Source organism: Pyxicephalus adspersus, chromosome 5 (genome assembly GCF_032062135.1).
Source record: "Pyxicephalus adspersus chromosome 5, UCB_Pads_2.0, whole genome shotgun sequence".
Taxonomy (NCBI): domain Eukaryota; kingdom Metazoa; phylum Chordata; class Amphibia; order Anura; family Pyxicephalidae; genus Pyxicephalus; species Pyxicephalus adspersus.
The window spans coordinates 14,330,460-14,350,661 of record NC_092862.1 but is presented as its reverse complement, the minus strand read 5'-3'; the positions used below and the strand labels follow the sequence as shown (position 1 = coordinate 14,350,661).

The window sequence follows — 20,202 nt, the reverse complement described above, 5'->3', positions numbered from 1 at the left end:
CTGCCATGTCACAGATCTCACATGGATCCTCGCATTGGATCCATGTGAGATCTGTGACATTATACCTAATGGTGTTCTACAATTACAATGTCAAAAATTCCAATGGCATTTGGCATTTCTGGAGTGTACCATGAATGTACATATTTCTCTATACAAAATCTAATCAAGAGGACCTCCACTCAAGATTTATAATTTCATATTTTGGATGGTGATGGTGATCTTAACTATCTAACTTATAACAATATAACATCCTAATGGCGCTTCACTGTGTATTTATAGTTCTCATATGGGTAAACTTACACTTATACTAGAAAATTCTGTACATGGTCTGGAATAGTCCTTTAAGGAGAACCTGTATTCTGGAAACTGTGCCCAAAAAATTAAAACAGGGAAAAATACTAGTCACTGGTATTGCCAGTGGTCTCTCTGCAGCTGGTCTTTTCTCCATTGCTGTGTCATTGTTCCTAGTTCTACACTTGATTTACGCCTGATTTACTAAAGCTCTCCAAGACTGGAGAGGATAGACTATCATGGATGATCCAGCAAACCTGGAATGGATCTTGTTTAGGGCAGAAAATATTTGCCAACTGATGATTTTTATTAAATCTATTCCAGGTTTGCTGGATAACCCATGTTGACCTATGTTAGTCTATCATCTCCAATCTTGGAGAACTTTATTAAATCAGGCCCCTTTGTAGAGATGGCCATCATGGCAGGGGCAATCTCTTAAATCAGAGATGCAGGTGAACTAGAAGAAGTACAATCCCATAGAATGAAATGAAGTAGAAGTAAGGAAATCTTTGCACTGGAGACCTCCAGGTACAACTTCCCCTGCAGCAAGGAGAACAATGAGCAGCACAATAATGACTTTCCCAAATCTCCTGAGACTAAAGCTGCGTACACACTTGCAATTTTTGTCGTTGGAAAGGATCTTTCACGATCCTTTCCAACGACAAGGGGCTGCAAGATGCATGAACGATGCTGTACATACAGCACCGTTCATGCTCTATAGAGAGGGGAGGAGGGAGAGCGACGGAGCGGCACCCTGCTGCGCGCTCTCCCCTTCCCTTTCATTACGATCGGCTGTCGTCCATCGTCCGTGGATCCGGCAGGTCGGTCGTCCGGACGATGGACGACACCGACTGTACACACGGAAGACTTTCGCCCGATAATTGGCCGATGCCGATTATCGGGCGATAAAAATCTGCCGTGTGTACGTAGCTTAACAGTCAGGGGTATCAGTACTTTAGCCCATGAATACTATATTCAGCAATAGGCATGTAAAAGACATCATTATTGATTAGGAAATACAGGCAATATAGATTTTTATATGGAACTGCCTTGGAAAAGTTTTACGCTTTTCTTCTAAAATCAACTTGTGAATATTTGAATCAAGATTTATTTTAATCAACTTATTCACTTATGATTTCAAGTGCTTTAAATTTTGTTTAGCAAAGAGTTTAACTGTTTTGAGGAAACATGGACTTTGGACAGCTTTAAGCTATGTTTTCAAAGTCTGGAGATCGTAAACACGTCAGTGGACAGCCATTGCTTTCATCTTTATTTAGTAAGGCTTTCAGGGAGTTCCCTCCGGTGGTCACCACTAAATTGCTTTGGTTTCTTCCAGCCAAAATCATCAAACTATTACTACAGTGTGTAAGAAAAAAGCAGAGCTTAACCTCTTGTGCTTCTGTACCTGCCCACTTGAAAGCAGTTTTAGTTTCCTTCTATGGTGAAAGATTGTCTCTTTGTTACAGATGTGACAATTTCAGTATTTGTCATATTGAAACTAATAGTGCTTTGTTAGCTGAACCTGGCCGGCTTTGTAGATAACATCAGCAATTTCTAATAGTTGTCTGGTTATGTTTTATACTATAGAAAATAGAACTTCAAACGACCAAACACAACTGCTTCACCTTGGGACAAACAACACTACCACAGGTCTTCCCTGTGCACAACATCTTCCTTGTGAGTAAATTTTCAAAAAAAGTAACCATTTTGTAACATCTAAAGTATGCTAAGTAAATATAACACTAAAGTATACTTGAGTCTATGTCAAATCAACAGGTTCACTTTATAGGCAGCCCACTACATCCGCATTCTAGCTTTCCATCTTTTTACAAAGAATAGGGCAAAGCTAAGATATTTTAATTTTTTTCCAAATTTCGTAGAAAATCAGATTGCTATGTCTAACTTTTTCTATTTTTTCAAAATGCATTGGAGTCCGTGAGGAAGGCAAAAGTGTAAGTAAGCCAAAATCTCTTCAACAAGACACAGACAAAAATATACTGATGGGTTTTGTTACTTATTACCCACACTATTCTGTTTTCTATTACATACTATATCCAAATTTAAAAAAAAAACTTTTGGCCTTACATACAGTTGTTCTCAAGAATGCAAAAGGCTTGATTGACTCTTGTGGGTTACTGAATCCTGAACTGATTCTTATACCAAAACATGGCACCTAATTAGACTTCATTTTTTTCCATGGAAAAAAAGAACAAAAAAGTAAAAACTTTAAAACAATAGTACAGAAATGTCAATTAGATGCATTTAAAAAAGGAAAATAATAATTTCAATAAATGTACTACGCTTTAAATTAACAAAATGTTCAGTCCAGTTTATACTTTAAACAAGTTTTGCCAAAGGAGTTAAAAGTTTTTATTTAAATTGTACCAATTGGAAATTTTTCAGTGGAATAAATATTCCCAATTCATCTTGCTTGTAAAAACTTTAAGTCAATTAAGCTGGTGCTTACACCAGGTTAAGGAATCTCTGACATCTCAAGCTTCTCGGCTGCTCAAAGCATTGAGAAAAGAAGAGTGAACTACATTTTCCTCCATAACTAGGAACGTTGTGTATTTAACATTGTTCAGGTGGGCAAACAAAGTGGTAAAAAGGGAAGAAACTGGCACAAAATTCCCCCGCATGGCTCTAGCACAAGTTAAATAAAGTAGAAGTAATCTATATCAAATTCTAAACTAGTACTGAACTCAGTTACTTTGTAATACATAAGCCTCATAAACTAACAAAAATCCTTTACCTTCCATGACTGAACTAAATTAATTTGTATCTTACACACTCCCCTCCCAGTCAATTCAGAAAGCAATGGGCAAGACTGGATGTGGCCAGAAATAATTGACAACCTATAGGCTATTGAATCAGCAGTGACTATTCTCATAGCCACATTCCCTGCAATATTTATTCATCCCACTGTAGTACAAGTAGGCACAGCCTACATGAGAGTGGCAACTCTGCTTTGAACTTAGGGGCAGTGCAGCATTGTTGCCTACCCCATTGCAGAAAGAGAAAATGGTGAGCACAATGCACTTAGTCAAGTTCTGCAACGCATGTCTAAGTTTAATGGAAGGCTACAGTTTTACGTTAACCTTTCTAAAGAAAATGATGTAATATGTTATTTACACATAATATAATACTTACACATAATATAATAATACTTAATACATTTGTGGCAAATGAAATCCCATTATTTATTTAGTGGCATTAATCATACAGAGACCATAGACAAGATGTATAGATCTATAATATAATTATTCTTGTAAATGCAAATGTTAACATACACACAGAATAAATCATGTTTATGTACATGCTGAGATTAATAAATCATGTTTTATTTAATTAAAAAAAAATGGTAGGTTTTTGCCTGTATCATTTCTTTGTTTGCATCTCTGCAGTATTCATTGATATATAATGATACTTTAATAAGTCTCATTATGATATCATCTTCTTTGTGGAAGAACGTATTTAGGTATTGCCATGTTTAATGACATAAACTCAGCTAGATGAGTCACAGCTCTGAACTGAGTGGAAAGTGCCAACGCTTTGATCTCTATTTATGTGAATTCAGATGCTTTCTAGTCAAGTGACTAAGCAGACATACACAGTTCAAGTTATTTAGAATGGCAAAAATTATACAGGGAAAGGATTATTATAGATGGGTATAATTTCACAATAATCAGTCGGAAACATCTGATCCTACACAGCACAAAAACAGATGACCTACCTGACCACCATTTACATAGAAATAAAGAACGATAAAGTCATCCTCTATCGGGCTTACCAGTGGGCTTTAAAGCATGGAAGCATGGAAGATAGCATGGATTCTAATAATGCAAAGTAAGGCTAGTCTGGTATTGAAGGCATTATAAAGTGTTTCAGCATCACTTAGTAATCTACAGAAGACTGCCAGGGCCATCCGAAAAGCAATAAAGCAGACCTAACTCTTGGTGACCTGTCCCAGTTCTGTTATCGGCACCGCCACCTTTGTCTTTCTTTCCTTCCATGGATGGATATTTGGCTGTCTTGATTGATCAGGCCGTGATGATGTGTTGATTCAGCCCGTATGTTGATTCAGTACTGGCACTTGCAATTGGGATTGCTGGGTATTCGAGGGAAAAAATTTCACAGCAATGCCAAATTTTTAAAGTGGAACTTTAATATCATTTTAACTTTCAGGTATTGGTTTAATCAGCATTTCACTTTGCATAAGACATATTGCTACTTATTGCCAGAACTACCAATTACTAAATGGCAGGGAAGATAAGGGTATATCTAAACCTATGCAAATACACAAAAAAAACTTTTCAGGTTGTTTTGCCTCCTTGTTTTTAATAAAAGTATTAGTTTTGTCCAATGTTACAGGTGCATTTTCTGTGCTTAAAGTGTCTTTAAACTCAAGAACAAAAATGTAATTTTTTGCTGCCTAGCAATCCATAACCTATATCTATAGAGTGGCTGTTTATTTTTACTTTATTCTAACCTGGCCAGTTCCACATCTTCTGTCCTAGAGTGACAATCCTTACTTACTGGACTTGATTTATTAATGCTCCCAAAGCAGGGGTGTAGTGGGGCACATATGCCCACTTTCATTTTGCAAAGAATTCTTTGGTGGTACGTGGCTGTGGCTGGTCCAGCTACCCCCCCACGGAGTCAGGAGAAGGACACCATTGGGGAGGGGGGTTGCACCGGTCGAAGCCGCGGGCCCTATGAAATTGCAGGCTTAGGACAGTGGGGTGCTTGTCTCTCTGAACAAAACCTGCACGCTCATAGTGGGCGGGTTCTGGCATCATGACATTCACTGAGTGAAGTTTCTTTCCCTTTGAGTGACACATAGGCAGGGGTGTAGTGGGGCGGGCACCTTTACATAACAATGATGTCCATGCACGCTCGCTATGGATAGTATTGTGCGTCCTCTTTTTTTTACAACTACACCCCCTTGTCTCCAAGGCTGGAAAGGATACAATTTCATCAGTGAAGCTGGGTGATCCACCAAACTTGGAATGGATCTTGTCCAGGACTAGCAAATAGAAAATGTTTTTGAAGAAATCCATTCCAGGTTTGCTGGATCAGCCAGCTTCACTGATGAAAGTTTATCCTCTCCAGCCTTTGAGAGCTTTAATAAATCAGGCCTATTGCATCTAGAAAACAGCAATGTTGTCCCCTCAGGACAGGAAGTGTTTATGAACTGTAGACCATTACTGCTTTCCTTATTTCCATATTACAAGGGGAGGTGGGGTAAATGTTCTATTATTTAGAGAAAGAGTTCCAACGCCTGTATTTTAGATTTTGGTTCACCTTACTAGAGAAGTTAAAAAATACTTTTTTTGCTTACTGGGGAAGTTAGAAGTTTCCGGATTTCTGCCAATTTATATTTTTGCACTTGAGCAATAAAACAAAAACTTTTAGTTGTATACTTAACAGACTGACAGGAAGAAAATAGGAGAAGTTCAGTGTACCAAACAGACCGAAATGTGAAGAATTATAACTCCGGTCAGATTTATATCGCTGTCTATGGCCCTTCCAAGGCTTAAGGGTGTCACTGGAATAGGAAAAATAAGTAAATAGTTTAATGGAACCAAATATTATGGTGACAAATGATTAGGAGGCTTACTTTTCATATCCTGTTGTGTCTGCAGTATACAAATGGGGTTCTAAAAAAAAAGACAGGGGGTTTTTTAGTTCTCCCTATACAGGGGGAATATAAATATTATCTTTAATATTATTAATATACAGTATTTATATAGCGCCAACATATTACGCCGAGCTGTACAAAGTCCATAGTCGTGTCACTGGCTGTCCCTCAAAGGGGCTCACAATCTAATGTCCCTATTATAGTTTTATGACAATAATGTAGTCTAAGGTATTAGTAGAGTATAGGTATCTTTTTCTGCTTTGCAGCTAAGTTTCCTCATTCAAGTTTGCCAACTTGAAATTTGCTGCAAAAACACATTTCTAAGGACCAGAGAAGAAGAGATCTTAAAGCGTATGTACCGCAAATGAGGTTTGCCAGCAAGTGGATAAGACTTTAGGTTTTGTTCTTTTTTCCCAATTTACATGGATTTTTTTCAAGCTTTAATTTATTTTTTCCTTGTTTTTTAAAAGAATATTTATTGCAGTAAAGTACCCTATTCATCCAAAAGTAGGAAGAGCAGTGTGAACTCCTATGATAAGCAGTACATACAGGACAGGCTCTGGGGAATGTTTGCATGTTTATATACACAGACATATCAGGATGCCCCGGCTGCTGGAATGTGACATCATGTAGGCTCTCCCACTGCAAAGTTCTAATTCACATAAAAGTGACACATAAACTATGGATCATGCATTTTAGTAAAAAGTAGTTTTTTTATAAGGGGTTTACATGTATTTGCATTTATTCCCCATGCAAGTCAAAGTAAAAGTAAAAACAAGTATTGAGCAATTTAAAAGCAAATTGATACAAGTCAAAACAACTCAATGACTGATATTTGAAATGTGAATTTATCTTTTTTATTTTTTGATTAAATTCTAGTTTTATAAAATAAATAAAAGATTTGATGTATTTGAAAAAGTACCTTAAAGGCCTTTTTGTTTTTGTAAGAGATAAATTAGAAAGCAACTCAAGTGCAATCTATTTTCCACTAAAATCATACGGCTTTTTAGTTCTCTGCCGCAGATGAGCCCAGATAGCACTGTAGTATGCAGAATAGTTTTATGGGAATGACTTTTACATAATACCAATAAACTAAATTATATTGTTTGCATCAGAAACATATCTTTAAGCAATTAGGTAGCAGATTGATGAAACGAACAAGCAGGTAATTTTCCCTAGAAGCACCAGTATATATATTGCATTTGACTTGCTTCTGAGTCTCATGGCTGTGATATGATCTTCATGGGTGGAAAAGTAAAATTTGCAGATCCTTACACGAGATGTATTTGTAAAAATACATATGATCCATTTTCAGGTTTAATAGTAATTTGCTTTTGTAGGTTCTTTCAACTTTTTATATATAATAACTTTATAAATATTTAAAAAAGGTATATGTGAATTTTATTGGATGATCTATGTAATACCCATAAGGGAACAGCTTCACAGAGCAATCCTGTACAATGCAAATGATGGATAAGCAAAGAAAGCAAAGAGACTCCCACCCTTCTGCGGCTCTCGGAGCACTCAAGGGTTCTCGAAACTTTGCATTGGCCAGACTCTTTTAATATTAGATGGGTTTCATATTCACCTTTCTTGTGTCTCTGACATCTCCTGTTCCAGCTCTGCAGCCTTTTCAGTATTCAACAGTTTTTTTGCCTTTGTTCTAATATTGAAATTCCATCATCTGTCTCCCTAAATCATTACAGGCATCCAACACTGAGCATTGTTAACTTGTAATAATGAAAACCAAGAGGTCTACTGACAAGGAAGGTTTGATGTACTGCAATATATATATTTAATACAAGATCATTGTGCAAATTGGCATTTAGCAAGTGATTGCACACAAGATGTAAATCAGGCTCATAGACTTGCACGGAAAGAGAAAAATTATTGAATTAAAGAACGGGCCCTGTTTTGGATCTCGTAAACCTTAGGCAAATTAGGCAATTTAAAGTTCTTTCTGGAATTTTGTATTAACGTTCTAAGTAGCCTAATCATGGTCAGTGTAGTTGTAGTTGTAGAATGCTCCACCAACCAGAGATAAAGGAAAATAAACATCTGTCAGGATTGGATAAATGTTCCTAACACTGAGCAGAGACATCTATGATAAAACACCAATTACTGAACACTAATGATATGTCTTTCTCACAAATAGCCCCTGGACACTCGGATATCCAGCACGGGTCCCCTGCATCCTTAAAACATGGTTTGTGTGATTGGTACTCAACTTGGCTTCTATATTACTTTATGTTTGTTCTTCCCATCCTACCTTGGTGCCTCCGAAGCTGAAAACCGATCAGATACCTGTTCAACGCACACAATATTACCTGGACCTAAAGGTAAGAGATGCAAGACAGATTATGTAAATGTAGGCAAGCCAGTCTGCTGTTTTGTAGGCTGCTTATAGCTCTTTTATGAGTTTCTCTCCATCCAAAGTAGGGGTTTAAAGAACTGCCATTGCAGAGGATATGGGAAGAAGAAGGTCCTGATTCCCCCACATAGATTTAATTAGGGGCATATTACTAGATAGGTCATCGGCAGGAGAAATGCTGTTTTGATTCTGCTATGAAAATAGAATGATGGGGTACAATGTGGATCACCTACAGAAAATTGTTGAGTGTATCACTAGAGTGATTATCAGCAGGTCCTGATTCTCCTATATAGATAGAATTATGGGGTGGATCACTGTAAGGATTAGCAATATGGAAAAAGAGAACCTGATTCCCCATTATAGATAGCATTTTAGGGGATATCGATTGATAGATAATCAAAAGGAGGAAAGAGATTCCGATAACCCTATATAAATAGAATCGTAGGCTGTATCACTAGAGGGATCACCAGTAGAGGGAAGTAGGTCCTGATTCTTCTATATAGATAGAATTGTGGGGTGGACCTCTTGTAAGGATTTCTAGTATGGAACAGGAGGTCCTCATTCTTCTATATAGATAGAATTGTGGGGTGGATCTCTTGTAAGGATTACTAGTATGGAACAGGAGGTCCTGATTCTTCTATATAGATAGAATTGTAGAGGATATAGATTGAGGGATCATCAAAAGGAAAAAGGAAAAATCCAATAACCCTATATAAATAGAACTGTATGATGTATCACTTAAAGGATCCCCAGTAGAGGGAAGTAGGTCCTGATTCTTCTATATAGATAGAACTGTGGGGTGGATTACTGTAGGGATTATCAGTATGGAAAAGGATATCCTGATCCTCCTATATAGATAGAAATGTGGGGTGGATCACTGAAGGAATTAATTGTATGGAAAAGGAGGTCCTAATTCCTCTATATAGATTGAATTGTTGGAAATATCAATTGAAGGATCATCAAAACGATTTATCACTAGAGGGATCACCAGCAGAGGGAAGGAGGTCCTGATTGTCCTATATAGATAAAGATGTTAGAAGTATTACTAGATGGATCACTACCAGGAGAAAGCGGATACCAATTCCCCTATATAAATAGAATTGTAGGCTGCATTCTAGAGGGATCACCAGCAGTAGGGAGGAGGCCCAGGAAGTGAAGCATTTACATGACAAAATGGGAAAGATTTGGGCCATTTTAATTATTACCCCTCTTTTTGTCCTGCTGGCTATTGTCACCAACAAATAAATTGACAGGGAATCCAAAATCCTAGAATTTTTCCTAGAACAAGAAAGGAAAACAACTATTTCAGGACAGGTAAATTCCCCCTACTATGGGAGATTTTCTTCTTGTTCTTCTTGTTGACAGGAAGCAAAATGAATTTTTTTCAATAGTGCACAAACTGCAAAAAAATTAACTGACAGAGGTTTACTTATCCTTCTCTACTGTATCCAAAAAAGAAAGGTAGGGCTATGCTCATCTGTTATTATGTACAGTCTTAAGAAAAGAAGGAAAAAAAGGGGTTCCATGTTGATCCTGCCAGTGGATTTAGTATTTATCAATTCTTAAACAGGGTGACAAAATTTCATGTCCTGTAGAAAATTTACACAGCAGCATTGTCACAAATAAAAACTCAACATTTTAAATTTGGTACAGCAGTTTGGAGGAGAAGAGCTTAAATCACATAAATAAAAGTTTAGCCTCGTAAGTGAATGAAATATGGTTTGTCAAAACCTGTGTGTCACATTGGCTGGACAGTTTGGTCTGCTAGTAAATGTCGTAGAAAATATAAATAAAAGCTTATATAATAGGAATAAGGAATTCATATAGTGAATACTATGATTACAGGTGTTAACCACATGCAGTTACCAGAATACAATACCTTAAATTGAATGTGGTCCAGTCTGTTTTGTGGGTTGTTAAAGCTGCGTCTTCAGTTTCTCAGCTGTGTAAAAACCTCTCTTGTATTTTTATCACTCTGAGACATCATATTTTCCTATTACGGTGTTATGCAGCTTTGTATTACTGGTGTATGTTTTCTTTGTATGGTATTCCTTTTTTTGTGTATTTAACACACACATGCAAAAAAAAATATAAAAGGAAATCATCCCAATGAAAAAAGTGAAAGACTAATTTAAGTTTGTATGTTATTGCCCAAAATCTTGCAGTCTAAGATAGGTGTATCCTTTTTCAAAACCACTGTGCCCATTATTGATATAATCTATTCAGTTTGGCATTCTGTATATTTAACGAAACAAAAATCAGGCAGGTCCTTTATTGCAGAAAGGAGAGGTGATGTCCCTTCTGCAATAAAATAACTTTACCTTGTCACATTGTTTTTTTTAATACACTCATGTGTCCCTATTGTGGCCACCACTACCTTCTTCCCTTCCTGGTCTTGATCTTTGGTCATTTTGAATGGCAGGCTGGGATGACAAAATTTAAATTGGGACTGGGATGGTATGACGTAACTGTTTATTGCCACGTTGGATTCTACCAAAGTGGAACTGAACTATAGTAATATTGCAACCATGAAGGTCTTTTATTGCAGAGGGGTCAGGTAATGTCCCTTCAATCCCACAATTTTTTAAATACACTCACCTGTCCCTGTTCCATCATGGGTGCTGCTCCCTTTTTTTTCTCTTCTACTTGGTTTCAATCTTTGGCCATCTTGGTTGGTCAGGTGGAAAGACATAACAGGCATGCAGTTCATTCAGTCACCACGGCCAGAGAGGAGCTTCGGGTGTCTCGGCTTCCTACACTGAGCTGCACACAAGCGACTCAACTATTTTGGCATAAGCAGATAGCAATCAGGCAGGTAAGTATGTTTTATTCCAGAAGGGACATTGCCTGTCTCTTTCTGCAATAGAGCCCTGCCTGATCACAAATTTTTAAAGTGGATTAGCTCTGCTTTGAAACTGTTCTAGCAAAAAGATAATGTTTAGCATTTTGCAGAAGGCAATCATCAAGTTTCAATCATCCCTTGGAATTGTGCTAATGTTTGTGTCCAAAAAAAAAATCTTCACCACTTTCAAAAATCAGGGGTTTATCTTTTAGGGGGTATCTGGATGTAATGGAAAAGCTCCGTATACCATGGTGTAGCCAGGGACAGACATAAGGAGGTGCAAAATGTTCTACTGCACATAGGCCCTGGACCAACTTGAGCCAACAAGGGCCCCCACAGGGACCTTAGGTCAGTTTGGCAGAAGGACGCCAAGCCAATTCTGCACAGATGCTCATGGTTGGCTACATCTGCCAATGGGTGTAGCTATTATACGGCTTTATAGGTTGGGATTGTCCCATTAATTAAGCTGGTGATCAGCAAACAAAATTGACTATATTTTGAATAAATGCCAGTTTCTTGATGATCATTGTTAATATCTTGCCAGCCATTCCCCACATTCATTAAATGGCAATCAGATGGGAGCTACTTTAAAAAGCGCCCCAAATAACTACCATAGAGATCTCCATAACAGTAATGGGGATAAGTGCAGTTTCATCTTGCGTATGTTACTTTGGAAAGTGATGATCATGCTGCAATCACTACTTTAAAAAAGTATCATGGCTGTTATAATAATAAATGTGCAACGTAGGCTACTTACAAATACGGCGGTCAGTTACTTCATTTAAGTGAATGGAGCTTCGGTACGTCAGTTCCTCCCTGTTAGAAGCCTGATCATCAGAGAACCTGGGGCCACCTAATGAACACTAATAATACTAACAATAAAGTCAAAACGGCTTTCTGATCTATACTTTTTTTTTAAATAAAGCAGGCTATGGGTCAGGCCCATGTGCAGACCCTGGAATGGGCCCTCCCCTGCTGTGATTAGTCCGTCCCCTGTACAATATAATACACTTAGAACTCTGCAGATGGCATGACCAAAGGATACAGTGTAATTTGTATCCATAGCACAGATCAGGTGTCAATGTGTCAATTGTGTGATGTAAAACCATACAGTTGTGTTTGGTTTCTACCTCCTGCAAAACAATATCTACCCTTTAACCAACCTACCTGGTATGTGATTTACCTGTTGTGCATACTGGTATCTTAAAATACATATGCTGGCTTCCAGACATTATAGACTGACCAATAATCCTATGTCTGTTGTGCACACACCACGTCACGTCAATCAAGCCTAATGGGACTACTCAGGCAATTTACAAGGAACGTGGGGATGAGGCATGGCATACAAAGCAGGGGAGTGGCTATAGTGAAAAAAGGAGTGATTATTTCTAGTCCATTTATTCATATTCTGCCACCACTCCGTATCACAAATCAGTCATTGGTTAGATGACTTCTGCACCTGTTTGCTTGCTTTAGATCTAGTGACAGGTTCACTTTAAATGCAAACTGAAAAAATGTCCCATGTGTTGTCCTATTTCTGTCCACGCATTCTTTGACAATAGCACAGTGTTCTACCAGCTCTTGTTTGCTACAACCAAACACATCTGTCTAAATACTAAAAGTTTGAATATGAACTTTAGTTACATCTGTTTTGATGTGAATGTCCTGGGCATGGTATGCCAGTGACACCCCCCACTCACATACCAACCGATAACCTACAGGACTTCCTCTGCCCCAGCGGGAGACCCGGAGAGGCGGATTCCCTGGGTGAAAGCATTGTTTTCCTAGTTTTATAAAAAGGGCTCCAGCCTGTTATTGTAGGTTTTAGGTTTCCCATGTTGTTTCACAAGTGGCTGTGCAGGCGCGGCATACAGCAATACTCGGCTATAACAACATCTCAGTGCTGCTTCCCCCTATGTAAGTGATCTGGTGGTACTATAGTGTGAATCTCTTCTAAATTTTGTTCCTATAAAACCTAAATGTTGAACTTTTTTTCAGATGGCAAAAAAAAAACATAGCAGTTTTAAACATATTACCTTTATATATATATATTTATTATAATTTTACCTGTGTAGGTCGTACAATAACAATAATAAACACAACAACATTAAACAATGAATGACAACAAACTAAATGCTGGCATTTGTTGTGCGTGTTTGGAGAAAACTTTCATAGCAAGTGCTCATAATCAGTTCCCATTTTTTTGTTTAAGAGATAGAAACTCAGACTTGGTAATTAATAGACAGACCTCACAAACCATAAAAATGTATCTGATATTAGCTCCAATTTGCTGCATGATTCTCGCTAACAATACAGCAATAAATATTTGTACAATTGTGTGACTATTCTCACGTGTCTTCCTCCTGTATGCTGAGATCCATGTCCTTGTTAAAAAATATCAGAAACATTTTTAATCTCCTTTGCTTGGTAATACTGATGACTCCTGGGGAGTTTTAATATTAAGTATATTATTGGGGATTTTAACACTATGATGGGTATTTGTTATGTTTAACAACTGAGGCTTTCAGAAAGGCATTTTATTATCTGGTAATGAATGTGGCATTGAAAGTGCTATTTCATTATTTCAATAATGACTGTGGCCCTGATCATAATATTTATTAGCTATGACACTGAAAGCGCAGCTCATTATTATTTAACGATTGCAGAATTGAGGTTACTATGTTCTATAACTGTTGTGACTTGCTATGACTGTGCTGTTTAATTATTTTCTATGACGTTGGCATTGAGTTGAGTTTTATCTTTGTAATGACGGTAACATTGATGGTATGTTTTTGATTCATTGGGCCTGAATCGCTTAGAGAATGGAAAGGATAGATGTGTGAGGGAGAACCTGGGTGATCCAGCAAACCTGAAATGAATCTGGTTGAGGATTTAAAACTTTGTTAATGATTAGCATATGATTTTAAAGAAATCTATTCAGATTTACTTGATCACCCAGGCCCAGAACATTGTTCTTGAACTTTTTAACACGAGGAACCCCTAAAATTACTTTCAGGTCTTGAGCAACCCCTACTATAATTCTATAATTACTATATCCACAGATCACATGTCTAGCAGTTTGGTTCTCCATGTAAAGACTTACAGGTGCACAAATTCTGCAAAAAATCGGGTGTGTGTACATCACTCGTTGTCCATCGTCCAAATGACCGTCCTGGCGGATCCACGGAGGATGGACAACAAACGATCCTAATGCAAGGGAAGGAGGAGAGAGTGCAGCATGGTGCCACTCCGTCATTCTTCCCCTCCCCTCTAAAGAGCAGAACGGTGCTGTATGTACAGCACTCGTTCATGCATCATGCAGTCTTTTGTCATTGGAAAGGATCATGAAAGATTCTTTCCAACAACAATAATTGCGGGTGTGTATGCGGCTTAAGGCAAAGTGGAAAAATGGGACCTAACCTTGTGTAGCCTGTGTGTGGTTACACTATGGGCATGATTAAACAATAGTGTTATTGTTTTCAGTTGCAGAATCCCTACTGTTTTTTTATGCTCATGTAAGTAGAACATAATTCACAACCTCCAGGTCCATGTTCCAGCCATAATAACCCATGCCAAAATCTATACCATTCAGATCCACATTCCAGCCAAAAGTCCCCCTTATGCCTTGATCAAAAACTTCCAGGTCCACATTGCAGTCATAAATTCCCATATGCCATAATCCAAAACTCTCAGGTTCACATTTCAGCCATAGGACCCCCATTCTATAATTCATAACCTCCAGATGTACATTCCAGTCATAAGACCTCCCATGCCATTATTCATAACCCCCAGGTCCACATTTTAGCCATATAACCCCCATGTCAAAATCCATAAACTGCAGATCCACATTCTAGCCGTAGAACCCCCATACCATATTCCATAACTCCCAGGTCCACATTCCACTCCCTCATGCCATGATCCATAACCCCTAGGTTCATAACCCAGCCAAAAGAACCCCCTGCCATAATCCATAATCCCTAGGTTCACCATTTAGGCCATAAGAACACCATGCCATCATCCATAACCACCAGCCCCAGGACCTTATCCCAGCCATAACGCCCCCTCCTGCTCATAATGACATAACACATACCCAAGTTCCATATCCCAGTCATAAAACCCTTTGCCATAATCTTTTATTCCCCAGGTCCATATCCCAGAAATACATTCCCCCATGCCACAAGCCACACAACCCCCAGGTCAACAAAGCAATTTTTAAGCAAAAATTCTTGTTATGCACAAAAAAATCTCATCATCTCTTTTATAAATGAAGCCTGAGAGAATGTGATGTAATTCCTCCCAGAAGGGTGGAACATGTTGAAGAGCATTAGACATGCATGCTCTGCATTGGCTATGAGCGGATTCCTTCGGACGCCATTTATGGTGGTTCTGACCAAAGGAGAGAAAGCCGTGGCAGGGGGCCTTAGCTGCCATAAGGATGGGACGCCCCTGGGTTGGAGATACACTCAATGATGCATTCAACAAGATTAAGTTGTGCAGACTGCTTACACATAATTTACATGTTTAGGTATTCTCTTAAAAAAAAAAAACAAGAATTGACTTTTTGAGTTCAGGTTCCCTTTAAGCAGAACATAACCTCACATTATAATTTTCTTCCATCTCTCCTATTTAAAAGGTGGTGTGTAATAACATCTCATACTGTGAGAGAGGAGGAACGTGCCAAGCTGCCCACACTTCCTGAAGAGTCTGTGATTCTGTTTCCCACATCCCGCACAATTGTAAACCGATGTTCCTCTTCCCTGCTCTGTTTTATTTCATCTAAAAAGAACCTGCAATTTATTGAATTTGTTTTGGATGTCCAGAGCCAGTGTATCCCCCAATTAACTCCTTCTCTCCGCTTGCCTCATAATATTTCCAGTAAATGCTCCTCTATCTGTTTTTGGATAAATTTAAATATATTACTCAACCCTAAGGTATAGTACGTCACATGAGATAAATATACCGTGTAATAATAATAGTAGTAGTTGTAATGTTGAAAAAAAAAAAGGTCGGCCCCTGGGATTGGCAAACCTAACTGGTAAAACTGAATGAATTAAATTTGTATATGGTAAACTCCAGGCAATACAAATATTGGAGCTGTTTTTTGGGCTCTAAGATATACACAGCCCTGTTACATCACAACTTTGTCTGGTAGGGTATGAGACTTGACATTTCTGCAATTTACCAATAGGTTTCCTCTTGTAGCATTATCATCCAAAATGCAACCCTAAGCAGAAGCCTAGGGCCCGTTGAAATGTCCATTTGGCCCAGCTACAACCTCAAAACGTCTGCAAAAAATTAGAAAATAGCACTGTTGGAGAACATAAGGGTGGACCTGTAGACAGTTGCTGTCTTTGGGGTAGAGCACATGGACAGATTGCCAAATCCAATCTAAAACAATCAGATATGAAATTAGTTTAGCAGCCAACAAATCTTTTTGTTTTGGGTTCCAGCTAGTGGTGGATAGACAGCATGGGTTGGTAGATATTGATCAATTTTAGGCATTGTGTAACGTGAACAAACAATTGAATAAACATTATTGGAATCCAATCACTTTCTCTTCGAAAAAAAGGCAGAATTTCCAGTGTGTGCCATGTTATGATTGACTTATTGATTACTGATTGCAAAATCAATCTAAATGATCGTTTGGACACAAATTTGGAAATGGCTCTTTCCATATTTAGTATTATAGGACCATGTATAGACAATATAAATGGGAAGGCTTCTTCTATGCCTTTTGCCTCAATGTCAATTACAGGGACGAATGAGGGCAAATCGGCTACTTTGCCTACAGCTTCATTCTGTCTCAATACATCTCTGACCTCCAGGATTGGCATGTTGGCCACTATTGTTAGCAGGTTCCATTTAAAGAAAATATATATTTTCATATATTGTTTTAACTTTTTTTATGTTTCCTCTTTATGTTTATTTACTACTTTGCTTTTCAGGTGATGGTGGTGAAAAGGGGGATGTTGGCGAGATTGGAAAGGCAGGAAAAGAAGGTCCCATGGGACCAAAAGGTAAAAGATATTTGCAGAATTTTTCAAATGTATTTAAGTGGAGTGTAACTTTACCTGCAAAAAAACATTCATTTAAATATTAATTTATAAAATTAAACCACCATTTAATTCAGTCTTCAAAGCTGAACTCTGGGCCATTTACAGGAGCCATAAAGCATATCACCTAATATTATAAGGCTCGGAGGGTTCAGTAGTCTCTGACCACATTATAATTTAATCAGCAGTATAGAATTTGAATGTATGAATTCAGGGATTTCCATCATGTGCTATAAAAACAATAAGTTGGAGTTAGGCGGTACTTTGTAGTGACACAACTCTTTGCAATAAACTTAGTAAGAAAGGCTTGTTATGCTTTTATATGGGGCCAAGTTACATATATTGCTGCCACATGTGGTATTCTTGTCAATTATTTAAAGTAAATTTCTAAAATAAAGGCCTAAAAAATGTTTCCTTAAAAAGATAGTAAATACCAATCCTGCCACCTACAGACATAATATTAGCAGAGGGTTGGCGGCTCACTTTGCAATGGAAAAAAAATTACTGGAGTCAATTTCAGAAGCAGTACTAAGAACTATTATAAAAAGGACATTATAGTGGAGTATTGGTGTGTTTATGTGATTTGTATTTTGTGATTTACATTTTAATTTGTTTTCTTCACATGATCTGCATTTCAGGTGATAAAGGAGAAATTGGAGACTTGGGTGACCAAGGGTTTATAGGTAAAATTGGCCCAATTGGAGGCAAAGGTGGGACACTTGGTTTTCTTTTTTTAAAAAAATATTGTCAATCAAAAATGAATGTAAGATGTTTATAAATGGAACAGATTTATCATATCCATTATCCCTGCAATGATAATATATTATATATGTATATACATTTATATATATATATATATATATATATATATATATATGTATATATCATATATTATTTTATAATGTTTGGTACTTGGAGGGGTTTATTTATAAGCATATTTGTTCATATTTTACCCCAACAATTTTACAAATTTTCCCATATTTGTTTTAATTAGAAAATATAGAAACCATAAGCAAGAGTTGCCTTTTTTCTTTCTGAATCTAAAGTTAATGTCTACATTTGTTAGGAGACACTTATCTGGCTAATGATCCCATACTATGTGCCACGGCAGTCTAGTGCACCCTGTGTATTCCCTTCACTGGCATTGCATATGTGATATAGTTGTCCTTCCTCTGCTCTGGAGCTTTCAGAAACCCCAGACTCCCTTTAGTTGTATGCACTCTACGGCAGCATCCCTGACATACTGTGTGCAGCTGGGGGTGATAAGAGGGTATTTGCTGCTGCCAATGAGCAGATAAGTTCCTGGCCACGGTCTTGTCCTGCCATGGGCTGCCAGTCCAATATAGTTTCTCAGGGTCCTGGCAATAAATGCCCGTTGTAACGTTAAACTTGTCCTACCAGCAGATTACCTATTGCTGACCTATTTTCTGATCTGATTCTTGCTGCCTGGAATAGACTTTGCGTGTGACTCCAACTCTGTTTTGTCTTTACCTTTTGGATACTTCTTGCTCCGTTTCCTGACCTTGCCTCGTCTGGACTTTCCTGTACTGTGTTATCTATGGTTCACCTGGATGTGGACCCTTGACTGTCTAACAACCCATTGTGCACTCTCTTCTGCTCTGGGTTCTTGGTCCTCTAATAGTCCTTGTTCCCTGATGCCATATTTTTTTCACACAAGTCCTTGGGTAACCGTGTGTTAGAATGATGTAACTATAGCTAAAGTTATAGGTGCTATAGGTGAAGAGTCTGAAATTTGATTGCGGGATTGGTGTCTGGTAAACACTCAGGGCCTACAACATTTTAGATGAAAGGTGGTCCAGTCTTGGTTGGAAACCTTTTATAAAACCCCAAAAATATTTTATTTAATGCGAAGTCAGACCAAAATTAATGATCGGCTGTAGAAGATATGTGCTGTGCTATGTCACTGTCTGGCTTGCACCTAGCACATCTGAAACTGTAATATCATTTTTGGATATATTTGAGGATAGAGTATATATAATATCTAATGTACAGCACTGTGTAATATGTTGGTGCTATAAATATCCTGTTCATTATTATTATTATTATGATTATTAATATTATTAAAAATAATAATGTTGGGTATAGTTTTAGGATACTGTGCAGAACTAAACCTGTGATATTGTCCCCATTCCTTCTTCATTATTCTCTTTCTGGAGACAAGCTTTGGCCATCTTGATTAGTTGGATGACTTCTCTGGACTTAACTTGAATGCAGACTCATAGGAGTACATTCATTCCCAGCACATGCTATAAAACTATAAAACTTGGTATAGCTTTGCCATCATTATAATAATTCCATTTTAAATCATTTTAACCCAGATTCAAATATCATTGAGTATTTTTCCTGATTGTTTCCCGTAATGGTTTGATGGGGCTCAGTTCTATGGAGAGGGGAGGGTGACAAGCCCCATGTTCTCCTGCATAGAAAAGGCGGCGCTCCTTTAGTGATCCACCACATCAGTGTGATCATTTCAGGCAAAAATCTACCCTGTGTACAACATTTCCACTTTAATCATCTAAAATCTGCTTTCGGTGTGAAGTTCTTATTCTTATTAACCAGAAAACAGTTGGGGCCCCAGTTGATTCATAAACTTTATAGTGGCTGAGGGCGAAAAAGCAGAAAGGGCCACATATGGTGGCTTCAGAAAGTATTAAGACCCCCTTCACTTTTTTTAGTTTTGTTATGTTGTAACTTGATGCTACAATTGTTTAAATTCTAGCTTTGTCTCATCAATCTACACTGAGCATCCCATAATGACAAAATGAAAAACAAATATTAGAGAATTTTGTAGATTTATTAAAAAAAAATCTGAAATCTCACATTTGCATAAGTATTCAGACCGTTTGCAACAACACTTGAAATTTAGCTCAGGTGCCTCCCATTTCTTTTTATCACTGCTGAGATGTTTCTGCACCCTGATTGGAGTCCACTGGAGGTAAATGAAGTCGATTGGAAATGGTTTGGGAAGGCGCACACTTCTCTA

General features: G+C 37.8%; 1 protein-coding gene across 2 annotated transcripts in view; it reads left to right on the top strand.

Annotated features, from left to right (window-relative positions):
* Positions 1-20,202, top strand: part of COLEC10 (collectin subfamily member 10) — a 34,680-nt gene that overhangs the window by 2,096 nt on the left and 12,382 nt on the right. The window contains exons 1-4 of one of the 2 annotated variants that reach the window (XM_072410704.1): positions 1,888-1,968; positions 8,088-8,271; positions 17,091-17,162; positions 17,837-17,908. In XM_072410704.1, the coding sequence (XP_072266805.1) occupies positions 8,136-8,271; positions 17,091-17,162; positions 17,837-17,908 (280 nt within the window). In that variant the 5' untranslated portion in view covers positions 1,888-1,968; positions 8,088-8,135. Of the gene's footprint in view, positions 1-1,887; positions 1,969-8,087; positions 8,272-17,090; positions 17,163-17,836; positions 17,909-20,202 lie in introns of those variants that run through there. The other variant, XM_072410705.1, reaches the window with a different exon arrangement.